The 20,228-nt window shown below is 45.1% G+C and overlaps 1 protein-coding gene across 1 annotated transcript in view; it reads left to right on the forward strand.

Moving 5' to 3' along the window:
* The window catches only part of phip (pleckstrin homology domain interacting protein), a 171,078-nt gene that overhangs the window by 79,914 nt on the left and 70,936 nt on the right, over window positions 1-20,228 (forward strand). The window contains exons 19-23 of the mRNA XM_065016614.1: window positions 4,580-4,696; window positions 4,821-4,983; window positions 7,494-7,593; window positions 8,449-8,592; window positions 12,708-12,811. Coding sequence (XP_064872686.1) covers window positions 4,580-4,696; window positions 4,821-4,983; window positions 7,494-7,593; window positions 8,449-8,592; window positions 12,708-12,811 — 628 coding nt within the window. The remainder of the gene's footprint in view (window positions 1-4,579; window positions 4,697-4,820; window positions 4,984-7,493; window positions 7,594-8,448; window positions 8,593-12,707; window positions 12,812-20,228) is intronic.

A 20,228-nucleotide genomic window follows, 5' to 3' on the forward strand; every position in this document is an offset into this window, starting at 1 on the left:
GGTTATTGGTCACATGGTCAGCAGATGGTTATTGGTCACATGGTCAGCAGATGGTTATTGGTCACATGGTCAGCAGATGTTATTGGTCACATGGTTAGCAGATGGTTATTGGTCACATGGTTAGCAGATGGTTATTGGTCACATGGTTAGCATATGGTTATTGGTCACGTGGTCAGCATATGGTTATTGGTCACATGGTCAGCAGATGTTATTGGTCACATGGTCAGCAGATGTTATTGGTCACATGGTCAGCAGATGTTATTGGTCACATGGTCAGCAGATGTTATTGGTCACATACACATGATTAGCAGATGTTATTGGTCACATGGTTAGCAGATGTTATTGATCACAAACACATGGTTAGCAGATGTTATTGGTCACATGGTTAGCAGATGTTATTGGTCACATGGTTAGCAGATGTTATTGGTCACATGTTTAGCAGATGTTATTGGTCACATGGTTAGCAGATGTTATTGGTCACATGTTTAGCAGATGTTATTGGTCACATGATTAGCAGATGTTATTGGTCACATGGTTAGCATATGTTATTGGTCACATGGTTAGCACATGTTATTGGTCACATGGTTAGCAGATGTTAATGGTCACATGTTTAGCAGATGTTATTGGTCACATGATTAGCAGATGTTATTGGTCACATGGTTAGCAGATGTTATTTGTCACATGGTTAGCAGATGTTATTGGTCACATGGTTAGCAGATGTTATTGGTCACATGGTTAGCAAATGTTATTGGTCACATGGTTAGCAGATGTTATTGGTCACATACACATGGTCAGCAGATGTTATTGGTCACATGGTCAGCAGATGTTATTGGTCACATGGTTAGCAGATGTTATTGGTCACAAACACATGGTCAGTAGATGTTATTGGTCACATGGTTAGCAGATGTTATTGGTCACATGGTCAGCAGATGGTTATTGGTCACATGGTCAGCAGATGGTTATTGGTCACATGGTCAGCAGATGTTATTGGTCACATGGTCAGCAGATGGTTATTGGTCACATGGTCAGCAGATGTTATTGGTCACATGGTTAGCAGATGTTATTGGTCACATGGTTAGCAGATGTTATTGGTCACATGGTCAGCATATGGTTATTGGTCACATGGTCAGCATATGGTTATTGGTCACATGGTTAGCAGATGTTATTGGTCACATGGTTAGCAGATGTTATTGGTCACAAACACATGGTCAGTAGATGTTATTGGTCACATGGTTAGCAGATGTTATTGGTCACATGGTCAGCAGATGGTTATTGGTCACATGGTCAGCAGATGGTTATTGGTCACATGGTCAGCAGATGTTATTGGTCACATGGTCAGCAGATGGTTATTGGTCACATGGTCAGCAGATGTTATTGGTCACATGGTTAGCAGATGTTATTGGTCACATGGCTAGCAGATGTTATTGGTCACATGGTCAGCATATGGTTATTGGTCACATGGTCAGCAGATGTTATTGGTCACATGGTTAGCAGATGTTATTGGTCACATGGTTAGCAGATGTTATTGGTCACAAACACATGGTCAGTAGATGTTATTGGTCACATGGTTAGCAGATGTTATTGGTCACATGGTCAGCAGATGGTTATTGGTCACATGGTCAGCAGATGGTTATTGGTCACATGGTCAGCAGATGGTTATTGGTCACATGGTCAGCAGATGTTATTGGTCACATGGTTAGCAGATGGTTATTGGTCACATGGTTAGCATATGGTTATTGGTCACATGGTTAGCATATGGTTATTGGTCACGTGGTCAGCATATGGTTATTGGTCACATGGTCAGCAGATGTTATTGGTCACATGGTCAGCAGATGTTATTGGTCACATGGTCAGCAGATGTTATTGGTCACATGGTCAGCAGATGTTATTGGTCACATACACATGATTAGCAGATGTTATTGGTCACATGGTTAGCAGATGTTATTGATCACAAACACATGGTTAGCAGATGTTATTGGTCACATGGTTAGCAGATGTTATTGGTCACATGGTTAGCAGATGTTATTGGTCACATGTTTAGCAGATGTTATTGGTCACATGGTTAGCAGATGTTATTGGTCACATGTTTAGCAGATGTTATTGGTCACATGATTAGCAGATGTTATTGGTCACATGGTTAGCATATGTTATTGGTCACATGGTTAGCACATGTTATTGGTCACATGGTTAGCAGATGTTAATGGTCACATGTTTAGCAGATGTTATTGGTCACATGATTAGCAGATGTTATTGGTCACATGGTTAGCAGATGTTATTTGTCACATGGTTAGCAGATGTTATTGGTCACATGGTTAGCAGATGTTATTGGTCACATGGTTAGCAAATGTTATTGGTCACATGGTTAGCAGATGTTATTGGTCACATGGTTAGCAGATGTTATTGGTCACATGGTTAGCACATGTTATTGGTCACATGGTTAGCACATGTTATTGGTCACATGGTTAGCAGATGTTATTTGTCACATGGTTAGCAGATGTTATTGGTCACATGGTTAGCAGATGTTATTGGTCACATGGTTAGCAGATGTTATTGGTCACATGGTTAGCAGATGTTATTGGTCACATGGTTAGCACATGTTATTGGTTACATGGTTAGCAGATGTTATTGGTCACATGGTTAGCATATGTTATTGGTCACATGGTTAGCACATGTTATTGGTCTCATGGTTAGCAGATGTTATTGGTCACATGGTTAGCAGATGTTATTGGTCACATGGTTAGCAGATGTTATTGGTCACATGGTTAGCAGATGTTATTTGTCACATGGTTAGCAGATGTTATTGGTCACATGGTTAGCAGATGTTATTGGTCACATGGTTAGCAAATGTTATTGGTCACATGGTTAGCAGATGTTATTGGTCACATGGTTAGCAGATGTTATTGGTCACATGGTTAGCACATGTTATTGGTCACATGGTTAGCACATGTTATTGGTCACATGGTTAGCAGATGTTATTTGTCACATGGTTAGCAGATGTTATTGGTCACATGGTTAGCAGATGTTATTGGTCACATGGTTAGCACATGTTATTGGTTACATGGTTAGCAGATGTTATTGGTCACATGGTTAGCATATGTTATTGGTCACATGGTTAGCACATGTTATTGGTCTCATGGTTAGCAGATGTTATTGGTCACATGGTTAGCAGATGTTATTGGTCACATGGTTAGCAGATGTTATTGGTCACATGGTTAGCAGATGTTATTGGTCACATGGTTAGCAGATGTTATATGTCACATGATTAGCAGATGTTATTGGTCACATGGTTAGCAGATGTTATTGGTCACATGGTTAGCAGATGTTATTGGTCACATGGTTAGCAGATGTTATTGGTCACATGGTTAGCAGATGTTATTGGTCACATGGTTAGCAGATGTTAATGGTCACATGGTTAGCAGATGTTATTGGTCACATGGTTAGCAGATGTTATTGGTCACATGGTTAGCAGATGTTAATGGTCACATGGTTAGCAGATGTTATTGGTCACATGGTTAGCAGATGTTATTGGTCACATGGTTAGCAGATGTTATTGGTCACATGGTTAGCAGATGTTATTGGTCACATGGTTAGCAGATGTTAATGGTCACATGGTTAGCAGATGTTATTGGTCACATGGTTAGCAGATGTTATTGGTCACATGGTTAGCCCATGTTATTGGTCTCATGGTTAGCAGATGTTATTGGTCACATGGTTAGCAGATGTTATTGGTCACATGGTTAGCAGATGTTATTGGTCACATGGTTAGCAGATGTTATTGGTCACATGGTTAGCAGATGTTATTGCGAGTGTAGCGAGGTAACGTCTAACTAATTCCACAACAAAACCTAGTACACACAAGGTGGTAAAGAACATGGTAAAGAATAGATAGTGTAGGATACAGTATACAGCATATTCATATGAGATAAGACATGTGAGATATGTAAACATTATTAAAGTGACTAGTGTTCCATTTAATAAAATGTGATTTGATTTGAGTCTCCGGGCATTGAAACCCATTTGAAATGAAAAGGTCAGCCCATAAGCACAGACAAAGGATATCAAGGATCTGGAAGAAGTCTGTATAGAGGAATGGTCTAAGAACCCTCCCAATGTGTTCTCCAACTCATAAAACATTTTATAAAAAGGCTCAGCGTCGTTATCCTCAAGGTGAGGTATTGAAAGGTATTGAAAACAGGTGTCAATCATTCTGATTACTTGTTATACAAAATCTCTTTATAATGCATTTGCATTAGTATAATATAATTTCCACATGTTTTGGAGCAATATAGCTCAGTATTTGAATGTTTATTTTATCAATAATTATGGACCCCACTGTATATATTAAACATGTCTCTCTGTGTCTCTTTTTCTTTCTCTCTCGATTTTTTTTCTCTCTCTCTCTCTCTCTCTCTCTGTGTCTCTTTCTCTGTGTGTCTCTCTCTGTGTCTCTCCCTCTCTGTCTTTCTCTCTCTCTCTGTGTCTCTCTCCCTCTCTGTCTTTCTCTCTCTCTCTCTCTCTCTCTCTCTCTCTCTCTCTCTCTCTCTCTCTCTCTCTCTCTCTCTCTCTCTCTCTGTGTCAGGCCTGAACCAGGTGGTCAGTGAACAGGCTGTTGAAGGAGCCTCTCCTCTAGACAACATGATTCACAGACTTCAACAGGAGCAGGACCAGAGACTGTCTACCGACACACACAACAGAGGTAAACATACCAGGGCTAGCCGAGACAGTTCATTATTTTAGTCAAGACTTTACACCCAGTTGCCTCTACACAGGACTAAAATTGGATACCTTTGGTGCTAACCGTACCCCCCCCCCCCCCCCAGAGGTTCATTCCCCCCCCAACGTGGGTCTGCGTCGCAGTGGTCAGATCGAGGGGGTGAGACAGATGCACAGCAATGCCCCCCGGAGCCAGATGGCCACAGAGACAGACCTGGTAGCATGGAGCAGGAGGGTACTGGTCCCTGAGCTGGGGGACGCTGAGCTCAGGTAACAAACACAATACAGACCTGGTAGCATGGAGCAGGAGGGTACTGGTCCCTGAGCTGGGGGACGCTGAGTTCAGGTAACAAACACAATACAGACCTGGTAGCATGGAGCAGGAGGGTACTGGTCCCTGAGCTGGGGGACGCTGAGTTCAGGTAACAAACACAATACAGACCTGGTAGCATGGAGCAGGAGGGTACTGGTCCCTGAGCTGGGGGACGCTGAGTTCAGGTAACAAACACAATACAGACCTGGTAGCATGGAGCAGGAGGGTACTGGTCCCTGAGCTGGGGACGCTGAGCTCAGGTAACAAACACAATACAGACCTGGTAGCATGTAGCAGGAGGGTACTGGTCCCTGAGCTGGGGACGCTGAGCTCAGGTAACAAACACAATACAGACCTGGTAGCATGTAGCAGGAGGGTACTGGTCCCTGAGCTGGGGGACGCTGAGTTCAGGTAACAAACACAATACAGACCTGGTAGCATGGAGCAGGAGGGTACTGGTCCCTGAGCTGGGGGACGCTGAGTTCAGGTAACAAACACAATACAGACCTGGTAGCATGTAGCAGGAGGGTACTGGTCCCTGAGCTGGGGGACGCTGAGTTCAGGTAACAAACACAATACAGACCTGGTAGCATGTAGCGGGAGGGTACTGGTCCCTGAGCTGGGGGACGCTGAGCTCAGGTAACAAACACAATACAGACCTGGTAGCATGGAGCAGGAGGGTACTGGTCCCTGAGCTGGGGACGCTGAGTTCAGGTAACAAACACAATACAGACCTGGTAGCATGGAGCAGGAGGGTACTGGTCCCTGAGCTGGGGGACGCTGAGTTCAGGTAACAAACACAATACAGACCTGGTAGCATGGAGCAGGAGGGTACTGGTCCCTGAGCTGGGGGACGCTGAGTTCAGGTAACAAACACAATACAGACCTGGTAGCATGGAGCAGGAGGGTACTGGTCCCTGAGCTGGGGGACGCTGAGCTCAGGTAACAAACACAATACAGACCTGGTAGCATGTAGCAGGAGGGTACTGGTCCCTGAGCTGGGGGACGCTGAGCTCAGGTAACAAACACAATACAGACCTGGTAGCATGTAGCAGGAGGGTACTGGTCCCTGAGCTGGGGGACGCTGAGTTCAGGTAACAAACACAATACAGACCTGGTAGCATGGAGCAGGAGGGTACTGGTCCCTGAGCTGGGGGACGCTGAGTTCAGGTAACAAACACAATACAGACCTGGTAGCATGTAGCAGGAGGGTACTGGTCCCTGAGCTGGGGGACGCTGAGTTCAGGTAACAAACACAATACAGACCTGGTAGCATGTAGCGGGAGGGTACTGGTCCCTGAGCTGGGGGACGCTGAGCTCAGGTAACAAACACAATACAGACCTGGTAGCATGGAGCAGGAGGGTACTGGTCCCTGAGCTGGGGGACGCTGAGTTCAGGTAACAAACACAATACAGACCTGGTAGCATGGAGCAGGAGGGTACTGGTCCCTGAGCTGGGGGACGCTGAGCTCAGGTAACAAACACAATACAGACCTGGTAGCATGTAGCAGGAGGGTACTGGTCCCTGAGCTGGGGGACGCTGAGCTCAGGTAACAAACACAATACAGACCTGGTAGCATGTAGCAGGAGGGTACTGGTCCCTGAGCTGGGGGACGCTGAGCTCAGGTAACAAACACAATACAGACCTGGTAGCATGGAGCAGGAGGGTACTGGTCCCTGAGCTGGGGGACGCTGAGTTCAGGTAACAAACACAATACAGACCTGGTAGCATGGAGCAGGAGGGTACTGGTCCCTGAGCTGGGGGACGCTGAGTTCAGGTAACAAACACAATACAGACCTGGTAGCATGGAGCAGGAGGGTACTGGTCCCTGAGCTGGGGGACGCTGAGTTCAGGTAACAAACACAATACAGACCTGGTAGCATGTAGCAGGAGGGTACTGGTCCCTGAGCTGGGGGACGCTGAGCTCAGGTAACAAACACAATACAGACCTGGTAGCATGTAGCAGGAGGGTACTGGTCCCTGAGCTGGGGGACGAGTGACACAGTGGTCTAAGGCACTCCATCGCAGTGCTAGAGATTCTGGGTTTGATTCCAGGCTCTGTCGCAGCCGGCTGCGAACTGGAGACCCCTGGGGCTGCGCAGTGTCGTCCGGGTTAGGCGGAGGGTTTGGCTGGCAGGGATGTTCTTGTCCCATCGCGCAGGCGCAGTGCACGCTGACACAGTCGCCAGCTGTACGGTGTTTCCTCCGACACATTGGTGCGGCTGGCTCTCCGGGTTAAGTGGCCGTTGTCTCAAGAAGCAGGGTCGTGTTTCGGAGGACACACGGCTCTCGACCTTCGCCTCTCCCGAGTCCGTACGGGAGTTGCAGCGATAAGACTGTAACGACCAGTTGGATTGGGGAGAAAAAGGAGTCAAATAATGATAGTCAAATCAAATCAAAAACACACCTAAACGCACACAGAGACCTGGTCCTCAAAAGTGTGTGTGTGTGTGTGTGTGTGTGTAGGAAACAGCTAAACTGGAGGGAGGCTAAAGGAGAGGAGGAGATCAGTGTCTACAGATCAGAGGGGAGGAGACACACTGCCCACCTTCACAGAGAGAGCAAGGTATTACTCACTGCCCACCTACACAGAGAGAGCAAGGTATTACTCACTGTCCACCTTCACAGAGAGAGCAAGGTATTACTCACTGTCCACCTTCACAGAGAGAGCAATGTATTACTCACTGTCCACCTTCACAGAGAGAGCAAGGTATTACTCACTGTCCACCTACACAGAGAGAGCAAGGTATTACTCACTGTCCACCTTCACAGAGAGAGCAAGGTATTACTCACTGCCCACCTTCACAGAGAGAGCAAGGTATTACTCACTGCCCACCTTCACAGAGAGAGCAAGGTATTACACACTGTCCACCTTCACAGAGAGAGCAATGTATTACTCACTGTCCACCTTCACAGAGAGAGCAAGGTATTACTCACTGTCCACCTACACAGAGAGAGCAATGTATTACTCACTGTCCACCTACACAGAGAGAGCAAGGTATTACTCACTGCCCACCTTCACAGAGAGAGCAAGGTATTACTCACTGCCCACCTTCACAGAGAGAGCAAGGTATTACTCACTGCCCACCTTCACAGAGAGAGCAAGGTATTACTCACTGTCCATCTTCACAGAGAGAGCAATGTATTACTCACTGACCACCTTCACAGAGAGAGCAAGGTATTACTCACTGCCCACCTTCACAGAGAGAGCAATGTATTACTCACTGTCCACCTTCACAGAGAGAGCAAGGTATTACTCACTGTCCACCTACACAGAGAGAGCAAGGTATTAATCACTGTCCACCTTCACAGATAGAGCAAGGTATTACTCACTGTCCACCTTCAAAGAGAGAGCAAGGTATCAGTCATACCTCTCAAGCAAGATACTTAAAGTTCCTATTTTCTCTTTGTCTTTTGTCAGGTATCCTCTCCGGACTGTGTAGGGGTGGAGGAGGGGAGGAGAAGTCATGGTAACCATGGCTACCAGACGCGTGCGGCTGTGGAGGAGACGAGTCGTCACAGCGCTGAGATTGCTGATGATGACGACAACAACAGCATCTCAGAGGTACGGCCTGTTGTTGTGAACCTAGAGCTCTGTTGTTGTGAACCTAGAGGTCTGTTGTTGTGAACCTAGAGGTCTGTTGTTGTGAACCTAGAGGTCTGTTGTTGTGAACCTAGAGGTCTGTTGTTGTGAACCTAGAGGTCTGTGGTATTGATACGGCCTGTTGTTGTGAACCTAGAGGTCTGTTGTTGTGAACCTAGAGGTCTGTTGTTGTGAACCTAGAGGTCTGTTGTTGTGAACCTAGAGGTCTGTTGTTGTGAACCTAGAGGTCTGTTGTTGTGAACCTAGAGGTCTGTTGTTGTGAACCTAGAGGTCTGTTGTTGTGAACCTAGAGGTCTGTGGTATTGATACGGCCTGTTGTTGTGAACCTAGAGGTCTGTTGTTGTGAACCTAGAGGTCTGTTGTTGTGAACCTAGAGGTCTGTTGTTGTGAACCTAGAGGTCTGTTGTTGTGAACCTAGAGGTCTGTTGTTGTGAACCTAGAGGTCTGTTGTTGTGAACCTAGAGGTCTGTTGTTGTGAACCTAGAGGTCTGTTGTTGTGAACCTAGAGGTCTGTTGTTGTGAACCTAGAGGTCTGTTGTTGTGAACCTAGAGGTCTGTTGTTGTGAACCTAGAGGTCTGTGGTATTGATACGGCCTGTTGTTGTGAACCTAGAGTTCTGTTGTTGTGAACCTAGAGGTCTGTTGTTGTGAACCTAGAGGTCTGTTGTTGTGAACCTAGAGGTCTGTTGTTGTGAACCTAGAGGTCTGTTGTTGTGAACCTAGAGGTCTGTTATTGTGAACCTAGAGGTCTGTTGTATTGGTACGGCCTGTTGTTGTGAACCTAGAGGTCTGTGGTATTGATACGGCCTGTTGTTGTGAACCTAGAGGTCTGTTGTTGTGAACCTAGAGGTCTGTTATTGTGAACCTAGAGGTCTGTGGTATTGGTACGGCCTGTTGTGAACCTAGAGGTCTGTTGTTGTGAACCTAGAGGTCTGTTGTTGTGAACCTAGAGGTCTGTTATTGTGAACCTAGAGGTCTGTTATTGTGAACCTAGAGGTCTGTTGTATTGGTACGTCCTGTTATTGTGAACCTAGAGGTCTGTTGTATTGGTACGGCCTGTTGTTGTGAACCTAGAGGTCTGTTGTTGTGAACCTAGAGGTCTGTTGTTGTGAACCTAGAGGTATGTGGTATAGGTACAGCCTGTTGTTGTGAACCTAGAGGTCTGTTGTTGTGAACCTAGAGGTCTGTTGTTGTGAACCTAGAGGTCTGTGGTATTGGTACGGCCTGTTGTTGTGAACCTAGAGGTCTGTGGTATTGGTACGGCCTGTTGTTGTGAACCTAGAGGTCTGTTGTTGTGAACCTAGAGGTCTGTTGTTGTGAACCTAGAGGTCTGTGGTATTGGCCAGTTAGGACTATCACCTTTTCTGTTCCATCTTTAAATGAAGTGCAGCTCATAAAGCCTTCATAAACACTACACATGTTACACATCGTCTATAACCGTATATCATGCTTTATACAGGGTTGATAAATGTGGCCTAACTGTGTGACATAACCCACTATGTTGAATATGATAGAAACATGTGCTTTATAAAGGGTGGCATAAGCACAGCTTAATAAAGGCCTTATAAATCATGTTAAATTGAGGCTTCACAAAGCATTTATAACCCTGTCCTACATCTTGGTGGAGCATTGCAACAAAGGATAGAAGGCTCGATTCCCTGAAAAAAATGCATTCACGCATGAATGCATTCGCTTTGGATAAAAGTGTCTGTATTATATGACTCTAAAACATTTCTAGGATGGCCCAGCTTCTGTCCCTCTTGGGTGCCTAGACAATAATGGACCTTACTTCAACTTCCCCCACAATGATGTGCTGCAGGATGACAACACTTTAGTCGCCCCTTTTTCAATCTGTTCAGTCCTTTTCAATCGGTTTAGTCCTTTTAAATCTGTTCAGTCCTTTTCAATCGGTTTAGTCCTTTTCAATCGGTTTAGTCCTTTTCCCTACTTTTTCCCCCCAAATTCCATTTTCTCCAGGGGTTTTCCCCAGTTTTTTTTCAGGTTTTCCCCAAATAGATTGGACACACCTGTCTATAGAAGGTCCTACAATTGACGGTGCATGTCAGAGCAAAAACCAAGCCATGAGTTTGAAGGAATTGTCCGTAGAGCTCCGAGACAGGATTGTGTCGAGGCACAGATCTGGGGGAAGGGTACCAAACATGTCTGCAGCATTGAAGGTCCCCAAGAACACAGTGGTCTCCATCATTCTTAAATGGAAGAAGTTTGGAACCAGCAAGACTCTTCCTAGGGCAGGCCGCCCGGCCAAACTGAGCAATCGGGGGAGAAGGACCTTGTTCAGGGAGGTGACCAAGAACCCAATGGTCATTCAGACAGAGCACCAGAGTTCCTCTGTGGAGATGGGAGAACCTTCCAGAAGGACAACCATCTCTGCAGCATTCCACCAATCAGGCCTTTATGGTAGAGTGGCCAGACAGAAGCCACTCCTCAGTAAAAGACACATGACAGACCGCTTGGAGTTTACCAAAAGGCACCTAAAGGACTCTCAGACCATGAGAAACAAGATTCTCTGGTCTGATGAAACCAAGATTGAACTCTTTGGCCTGAATGCCAAGCGTCACATCTGGAGGAAACCTGGCACTATCCCTACGGTGAAGCATGGTGGTGGCAGCAACATGCTGTGGGGATGTTTTTCAGCGGCAGGGACTGGGAGACTAGTCAAAATCAAGGAAAAGATGAACGGAGCAAAGTAGAGTGTGATCCTTGATGAAAACCTGCTCTAGAGTATTCAGGACCTCAGACCAGGACGAAGGTTCACCTTCCAACAGGACAACGACCCAAAGCACACAGCCAAGACAATGCAGGACTGGCTTCAGGACAAATCTGAATGTCCTTGAGTGGCCCAGCCAGAGCCCAGACTTAAACCCAATTGAACATCTCTTGAGAGACCTGAAAATAGCTGTGCAGCGACGCTCCCCATCCAACCTGACAGAGCTTGAGAGGATTTGCAGAGAAGAATGGGATAACATCCTCAGATACAGGTGTGCCAAGCTTGTAGCGTTATTGTTGTGGTAGAGACCTGTTTCTATAGGTTGGGGGGCTTTCATCAATGTTGGGGCTTTCATCAAGGTTAGTGTTTCTATAGGTTTGGGCTTTCATCAAGGTTAGTGTTTCTATAGGTTTGGGCTTTCATCAAGGTTAGTGTTTCTATAGGTTGGGGGGCTTTCATCAAGGTGTTTCTGTAGGTTGGGGGGCTTTCATCAAGGTGTTTCTGTAGGTTGGGGGGCTTTCATCAGGGTATTTCTGTAGGTTGGGGGGCTTTCATCAAGGTGTTTCTTGGTGTAACGTCGTGACTATATTGAATTCTATTTTTATTTTATTTATTTTTATTTTACCTTTATTTAACCAGGCAAGTCAGTTAAGAACAAATTCTTATTTTCAATGACGGCCTAGGATCAGTGGGTTAACTGCCTGTTCAGGGGCAGAACGACAGATTTGTACCTTGTCAGCTCGGGGGTTTGAACTTGCAACCTTCCGGTCACTAGTCCAACGCTCTAACCACTAGGCTACCCTGCCACCCCTATAGTAGTGACCTTACTGAGTAAAGTACTTATCACAATCAGAAAGTCATAATGATGGCTAAACCCATTTCCACCTTCTATCTCATAAACATTTGATTTGAACCCTAACCCTAACTAATAAAGGCCAAGTTTGATGCGTTGTTCCACCAGGCCTTCCACACATGTGGGCGGAAGTGTCTGGGAATGAGATGAGGTGTAATGTGACTAACGTGACTTTAGAGAGTATGCCATCATTCAGCCCAACGTGTCACCCTTTTATAAAGCTCATGTTTATTTAGTATTCAACGTGGTGGATGATGTCACACTGTTATGGCTCATTCATCAACCCTTTATAAAGCATGACATACTGTTATACATGCTTTGTAAAACATTGACTGTATGTTGTGCTTATGACGGTGAAATCATCTCTTTCACTCCCCTTGTCTCTCTCCACCTCTCTTTCTCTCTTCATCTATATCTGCCTCCTCCCTTCCTCCCCCCTCCTATCCCCCCCACTCCTCCCTCTCCCTCCTCTACTCCCCCGTCTCTCTCTCTCCAGGGAGAGGTAGATGTGCATCCTAACCCTGTGAATGGGAACTCTTCAGAGGAGGAGAAGGAGGAAGAGGAGAAGGAGCCTTGGCCTGAAGACCACAGCAGCTCCAGGTAGGAACCAACACACACAGACTGCTATATAGTCACTCTGATTACTCTGTTGATATATTGACTACTCAGACTACCAGTGTTGCTATAGTGACTACTAAGACTACCAGTGTTGCTATAGTGACTACTCAGACAACCAGTGTTGCTATAGTGACTACTCTGATTACTTTGTTGATATAGTGACTACTCAGACAACCAGTGTTGCTATAGTGACTACTCAGACAACCAGTGTTGCTATAGTGACTACTCAGACTACTTGTGTTGCTGTAGTGACTACTCAGACTACCAGTGTTGCTATAGTGACTACTCAGACTACCAGTGTTGCTATAGTGACTACTCAGACAACCAGTGTTGCTATAGTGACTACTCAGACTACTTGTGTTGCTGTAGTGACTACTCAGACTACCAGTGTTGCTATAGTGACTACTCAGACTACCAGTGTTGCTATAGTGACTACTCAGATTACTTTGTTGATATAGTGACTACTCAGACAACCAGTGTTGCTATAGCGACTACTCAGACTACCAGTGTTGCTATAGTGACTACTCAGACAACCAGTGTTGCTATAGTGACTACTCAGACTACTTGTGTTGCTGTAGTGACTACTCAGACTACCAGTGTTGCTATAGTGACTACTCAGACTACCAGTGTTGCTATAGTGACTACTCAGACTACCAGTGTTGCTATAGTGACTACTCAGACAACCAGTGTTGCTATAGTGACTACTCAGACTACTTGTGTTGCTGTAGTGACTACTCAGACTACCAGTGTTGCTATAGTGACTACTCAGACTACCAGTGTTGCTATAGTGACTACTCAGACTACCAGTGTTGCTATAGTGACGACTCAGATTACTCTGTTGATATAGTGACTACTCAGATTACTCTGTTGATATAGTGACTACTCAGAATACCAGTGTTGCTATAGTGACTACTCAGACTACCAGTGTTGCTATAGTGACTACTCAGAATACCAGTGTTGCTATAGTGACAACTCAGACTACCAGTGGTGCTATAGTGACTACTCAGACTACCAGTGTTGCTATAGTGACTACTCAGATTACTCTGTTGATATAGTGACTACTCAGACTACCAGTGTTGCTATAGTGACTACGCAAACTACCAGTGTTGCTATATTGACTACTCAGACTACCAGTGTTGCTATAGTGACAACTCAGACTACCAGTGGTGCTATAGTGACTACTCAGACAACCAGTGTTGCTATAGTGACAACTCAGACTACCAGTGTTGCTATAGTGACTACGCAAACTACCAGTGTTGCTATATTGACTACTCAGACTACCAGTGTTGCTATAGTGACTACTCATAATACCAGTGTTGCTATAGTGACAATTCAGACTACCAGTGTTGCTATAGTGACTACTCAGACTACCAGTGTTGCTATAGTGACTACTCAGACTACCAGTGTTGCTATAGTGACTACTCAGATTACTCTGTTGATATAGTGACTACTCAGACAACCAGTGTTGCTATAGTGACTACTAAGACTACCAGTGTTGCTATAGTGACTACTCATATAACCAGTGTTGCTATAGTGACTACTCTGATTACTTTGTTGATATAGTGACTACTCAGACAACCAGTGTTGCTATAGTGACTACTCAGACAACCAGTGTTGCTATAGTGACTACTCAGACTACTTGTGTTGCTGTAGTGACTACTCAGACTACCAGTGTTGCTATAGTGACTACTCAGACTACCAGTGTTGCTATAGTGACTACTCAGACAACCTGTGTTGCTATAGTGACTACTCAGACTACTTGTGTTGCTGTAGTGACAACTCAGACTACCAGTGGTGCTATAGTGACTACTCAGACTACCAGTGTTGCTATAGTGACTACTCAGATTACTCTGTTGATATAGTGACTACTCAGACTACCAGTGTTGCTATAGTGACTACGCAAACTACCAGTGTTGCTATATTGACTACTCAGACTACCAGTGTTGCTATAGTGACAACTCAGACTACCAGTGGTGCTATAGTGACTACTCAGACTACCAGTGGTGCTATAGTGACTACTCAGACAACCAGTGTTGCTATAGTGACAACTCAGACTACCAGTGGTGCTATAGTGACTACTCAGACTACCAGTGTTGCTATAGTGACTACTCAGATTACTCTGTTGATATAGTGACTACTCAGACTACCAGTGTTGCTATAGTGACTACGCAAACTACCAGTGTTGCTATATTGACTACTCAGACTACCAGTGTTGCTATAGTGACAACTCAGACTACCAGTGGTGCTATAGTGACTACTCAGACTACCAGTGGTGCTATAGTGACTACTCAGACAACCAGTGTTGCTATAGTGACAACTCAGACTACCAGTGGTGCTATAGTGACTACTCAGACTACCAGTGTTGCTATAGTGACTACTCAGATTACTCTGTTGATATAGTGACTACTCAGACTACCAGTGTTGCTATAGTGACTATGCAAACTACCAGTGTTGCTATATTGACTACTCAGACTACCAGTGTTGCTATAGTGACTACTCATAATACCAGTGTTGCTATAGTGACAATTCAGACTACCAGTGTTGCTATAGTGACTACTCAGACTACCAGTGTTGCTATAGTGACTACTCAGACTACCAGTGTTGCTATAGTGACTACTCAGACAACCTGTGTTGCTATAGTGACTACTCAGACTACTTGTGTTGCTGTAGTGACAACTCAGACTACCAGTGGTGCTATAGTGACTACTCAGACTACCAGTGTTGCTATAGTGACTACTCAGATTACTCTGTTGATATAGTGACTACTCAGACTACCAGTGTTGCTATAGTGACTACGCAAACTACCAGTGTTGCTATATTGACTACTCAGACTACCAGTGTTGCTATAGTGACAACTCAGACTACCAGTGGTGCTATAGTGACTACTCAGACTACCAGTGGTGCTATAGTGACTACTCAGACAACCAGTGTTGCTATATTGACAACTCAGACTACCAGTGGTGCTATAGTGACTACTCAGACTACCAGTGTTGCTATAGTGACTACTCAGATTACTCTGTTGATATAGTGACTACTCAGACTACCAGTGTTGCTATAGTGACTACGCAAACTACCAGTGTTGCTATATTGACTACTCAGACTACCAGTGTTGCTATAGTGACAACTCAGACTACCAGTGGTGCTATAGTGACTACTCAGACTACCAGTGGTGCTATAGTGACTACTCAGACAACCAGTGTTGCTATAGTGACAACTCAGACTACCAGTGGTGCTATAGTGACTACTCAGACTACCAGTGTTGCTATAGTGACTACTCAGATTACTCTGTTGATATAGTGACTACTCAGACTACCAGTGTTGCTATAGTGACTATGCAAACTACCAGTGTTGCTATATTGACTACTCAGACTACCAGTGTTGCTATAGTGACTACTCATAATACCAGTGTTGCTATAGTGACAATTCAGACTACCAGTGTTGCTATAGTGACTACTCAGACTACCAGTGTTGCTATAGTGACTACTCAGACTACCAGTGTTGCTATAGTGACTACTCAGACAACCTGTGTTGCTATAGTGACTACTCAGACTACTTGTGTTGCTGTAGTGACAACTCAGACTACCAGTGGTGCTATAGTGACTACTCAGACTACCAGTGTTGCTATAGTGACTACTCAGATTACTCTGTTGATATAGTGACTACTCAGACTACCAGTGTTGCTATAGTGACTACGCAAACTACCAGTGTTGCTATATTGACTACTCAGACTACCAGTGTTGCTATAGTGACAACTCAGACTACCAGTGGTGCTATAGTGACTACTCAGACTACCAGTGGTGCTATAGTGACTACTCAGACAACCAGTGTTGCTATATTGACAACTCAGACTACCAGTGGTGCTATAGTGACTACTCAGACTACCAGTGTTGCTATAGTGACTACTCAGATTACTCTGTTGATATAGTGACTACTCAGACTACCAGTGTTGCTATAGTGACTACGCAAACTACCAGTGTTGCTATATTGACTACTCAGACTACCAGTGTTGCTATAGTGACAACTCAGACTACCAGTGGTGCTATAGTGACTACTCAGACTACCAGTGGTGCTATAGTGACTACTCAGACAACCAGTGTTGCTATAGTGACAACTCAGACTACCAGTGGTGCTATAGTGACTACTCAGACTACCAGTGTTGCTATAGTGACTACTCAGATTACTCTGTTGATATAGTGACTACTCAGACTACCAGTGTTGCTATAGTGACTATGCAAACTACCAGTGTTGCTATATTGACTACTCAGACTACCAGTGTTGCTATAGTGACTACTCATAATACCAGTGTTGCTATAGTGACAATTCAGACTACCAGTGTTGCTATAGTGACTACTCAGACTACCAGTGTTGCTATAGTGACTACTCAGACTACCAGTGTTGCTATAGTGACTACTCAGATTACTCTGTTGCTATAGTGACTACTCAGACAACCAGTGTTGCTATATTGACTACTCAGACTACCAGTGTTGCTATAGTGACTACTCATAATATCAGTGTTGCTATAGTGACAATTCAGACTACCAGTGTTGCTATAGTGACTACTCAGACTACCAGTGTTGCTATAGTGACTACTAAGACTACCAGGACTCATTATATTGTTGTTAGAGACCTGACTGGGTCCAGCACCGTGTGGTATGACTCATTATATTGTTGGTAGAGACCTGACTGGGTCCAGCACCGTGTGGTATGACTCATTATATTGTTGTTAGAGACCTGACTGGGTCCAGCACCGTGTGGTAGGACTCATTATATTGTTGTTAGAGACCTGACTGGGTCCAGCACCGTGTGGTAGGACTCATTATATTGTTGTTAGAGACCTGACTGGGTCCAGCACCGTGTGGTATGACTCATTATATTGTTGTTAGAGACCTGACTGGGTCCAGCACCGTGTGGTAGGACTCATTATATTGTTGTTAGAGACCTGACTGGGTCCAGCACCGTGTGGTAGGACTCATTATATTGTTGTTAGAGACCTGACTGGGTCCAGCACCGTGTGGTAGGACTCATTATATTGTTGTTAGAGACCTGACTGGGTCCAGCACCGTGTGGTAGGACTCATTATATTGTTGTTAGAGACCTGACTGGGTCCAGCACCGTGTGGTATGACTCATTATATTGTTGTTAGAGACCTGACTGGGTCCAGCACCGTGTGGTAGGACTCATTATATTGTTGTTGTTAGAGACCTGACTGGGTCCAGCACCGTGTGGTATGACTCATTATATTGTTGTTAGAGACCTGACTGGGTCCAGCACCGTGTGGTATGACTCATTATATTGTTGTTAGAGACCTGACTGGGTCCAGCACCGTGTGGTAGGACTCATTATATTGTTGTTAGAGACCTGACTGGGTCCAGCACCGTGTGGTAGGACTCATTATATTGTTGTTAGAGACGTGACTGGGTCCAGCACCGTGTGGTAGGACTCATTATATTGTTGTTAGAGACCTGACTGGGTCCAGCACCGTGTGGTAGGACTCATTATATTGTTGTTAGAGACCTGACTGGGTCCAGCACCGTGTGGTATGACTCATTATATTGTTGTTAGAGACCTGACTGGGTCCAGCACCGTGTGGTAGGACTCATTATATTGTTGTTAGAGACCTGACTGGGTCCAGCACCGTGTGGTATGACTCATTATATTGTTGGTAGAGACTTGACTGGGTCCAGCACCGTGTGGTATGACTCATTATATTGTTGTTAGAGACCTGACTGGGTCCAACACCGTGTGGTAGGACTCATTATATTGTTGTTAGAGACCTGACTGGGTCCAGCACCGTGTGGTATGACTCATTATATTGTTGTTAGAGACCTGACTGGGTCCAGCACCGTGTGGTAGGACTCATTATATTGTTGTTGTTAGAGACCTGACTGGGTCCAGCACCGTGTGGTAGGACTCATTATATTGTTGTTAGAGACCTGACTGGGTCCAGCACCGTGTGGTAGGACTCATTATATTGTTGTTAGAGACCTGACTGGGTCCAGCACCGTGTGGTAGGACTCATTATATTGTTGTTAGAGACCTGACTGGGTCCAGCACCGTGTGGTAGGACTCATTATATTGTTGTTAGAGACCTGACTGAGTCCAGCACCGTGTGGTAGGACTCATTATATTGTTGTTAGAGACCTGACTGGGTCCAGCACCGTGTGGTAGGACTCATTATATTGTTGGTAGAGACCTGACTGGGTCCAGCACCGTGTGGTAGGACTCATTATATTGTTGGTAGAGACCTGACTGGGTCCAGCACCGTGTGGTATGACTCATTATATTGTTGGTAGAGACCTGACTGGGTCCAGCACCGTGTGGTAGGACTCATTATATTGTTGTTAGAGACCTGACTGGGTCCAGCACCGTGTGGTATGACTCATTATATTGTTGTTAGAGACCTGACTGGGTCCAGCACCGTGTGGTAGGACTCATTATATTGTTGTTAGAGACCTGACTGGGTCCAGCACCGTGTGGTAGGACTCATTATATTGTTGTTAGAGACCTGACTGGGTCCAGCACCGTGTGGTATGACTCATTATATTGTTGTTGTTAGAGACCTGACTGGGTCCAGCACCGTGTGGTAGGACTCATTATATTGTTGTTAGAGACCTGACTGGGTCCAGCACCGTGTGGTAGGACTCATTATATTGTTGGTAGAGACCTGACTGGGTCCAGCACCGTGTGGTATGACTCATTATATTGTTGTGTTAGAGACCTGACTGGGTCCAGCACCGTGTGGTAGGACTCATTATATTGTTGTTAGAGACCTGACTGGGTCCAGCACCGTGTGGTAGGACTCATTATATTGTTGGAAGAGACCTGACTGGGTCCAGCACTGTGTGGTAGGACTCATTATATTGTTGGTAGAGACCTGACTGGGTCCTATTGACTACTCAGACTACCAGTGTTGCTATAGTGACTACTCATAATACCAGTGTTGCTATAGTGACTACTCATAATACCAGTGTTGCTATAGTGACTACTCAGACTACCAGTGTTGCTATAGTGACTACTCAGAATACCAGTGTTGCTATAGTGACAACTCAGACTACCAGTGGTGCTATAGTGACTACTCAGACTACCAGTGTTGCTATAGTGACTACTCAGATTACTCTGTTGATATAGTGACTACTCAGACTACCAGTGTTGCTATAGTGACTACGCAAACTACCAGTGTTGCTATATTGACTACTCAGACTACCAGTGTTGCTATAGTGACAACTCAGACTACCAGTGGTGCTATAGTGACTACTCAGACAACCAGTGTTGCTATAGTGACAACTCAGACTACCAGTGGTGCTATAGTGACTACTCAGACTACCAGTGTTGCTATAGTGACTACTCAGATTACTCTGTTGATATAGTGACTACTCAGACTACCAGTGTTGCTATAGTG

The sequence above is a fragment of the Oncorhynchus nerka genome, unplaced genomic scaffold (genome assembly GCF_034236695.1).
Source record: "Oncorhynchus nerka isolate Pitt River unplaced genomic scaffold, Oner_Uvic_2.0 unplaced_scaffold_940, whole genome shotgun sequence".
NCBI lineage: Eukaryota > Metazoa > Chordata > Actinopteri > Salmoniformes > Salmonidae > Oncorhynchus > Oncorhynchus nerka.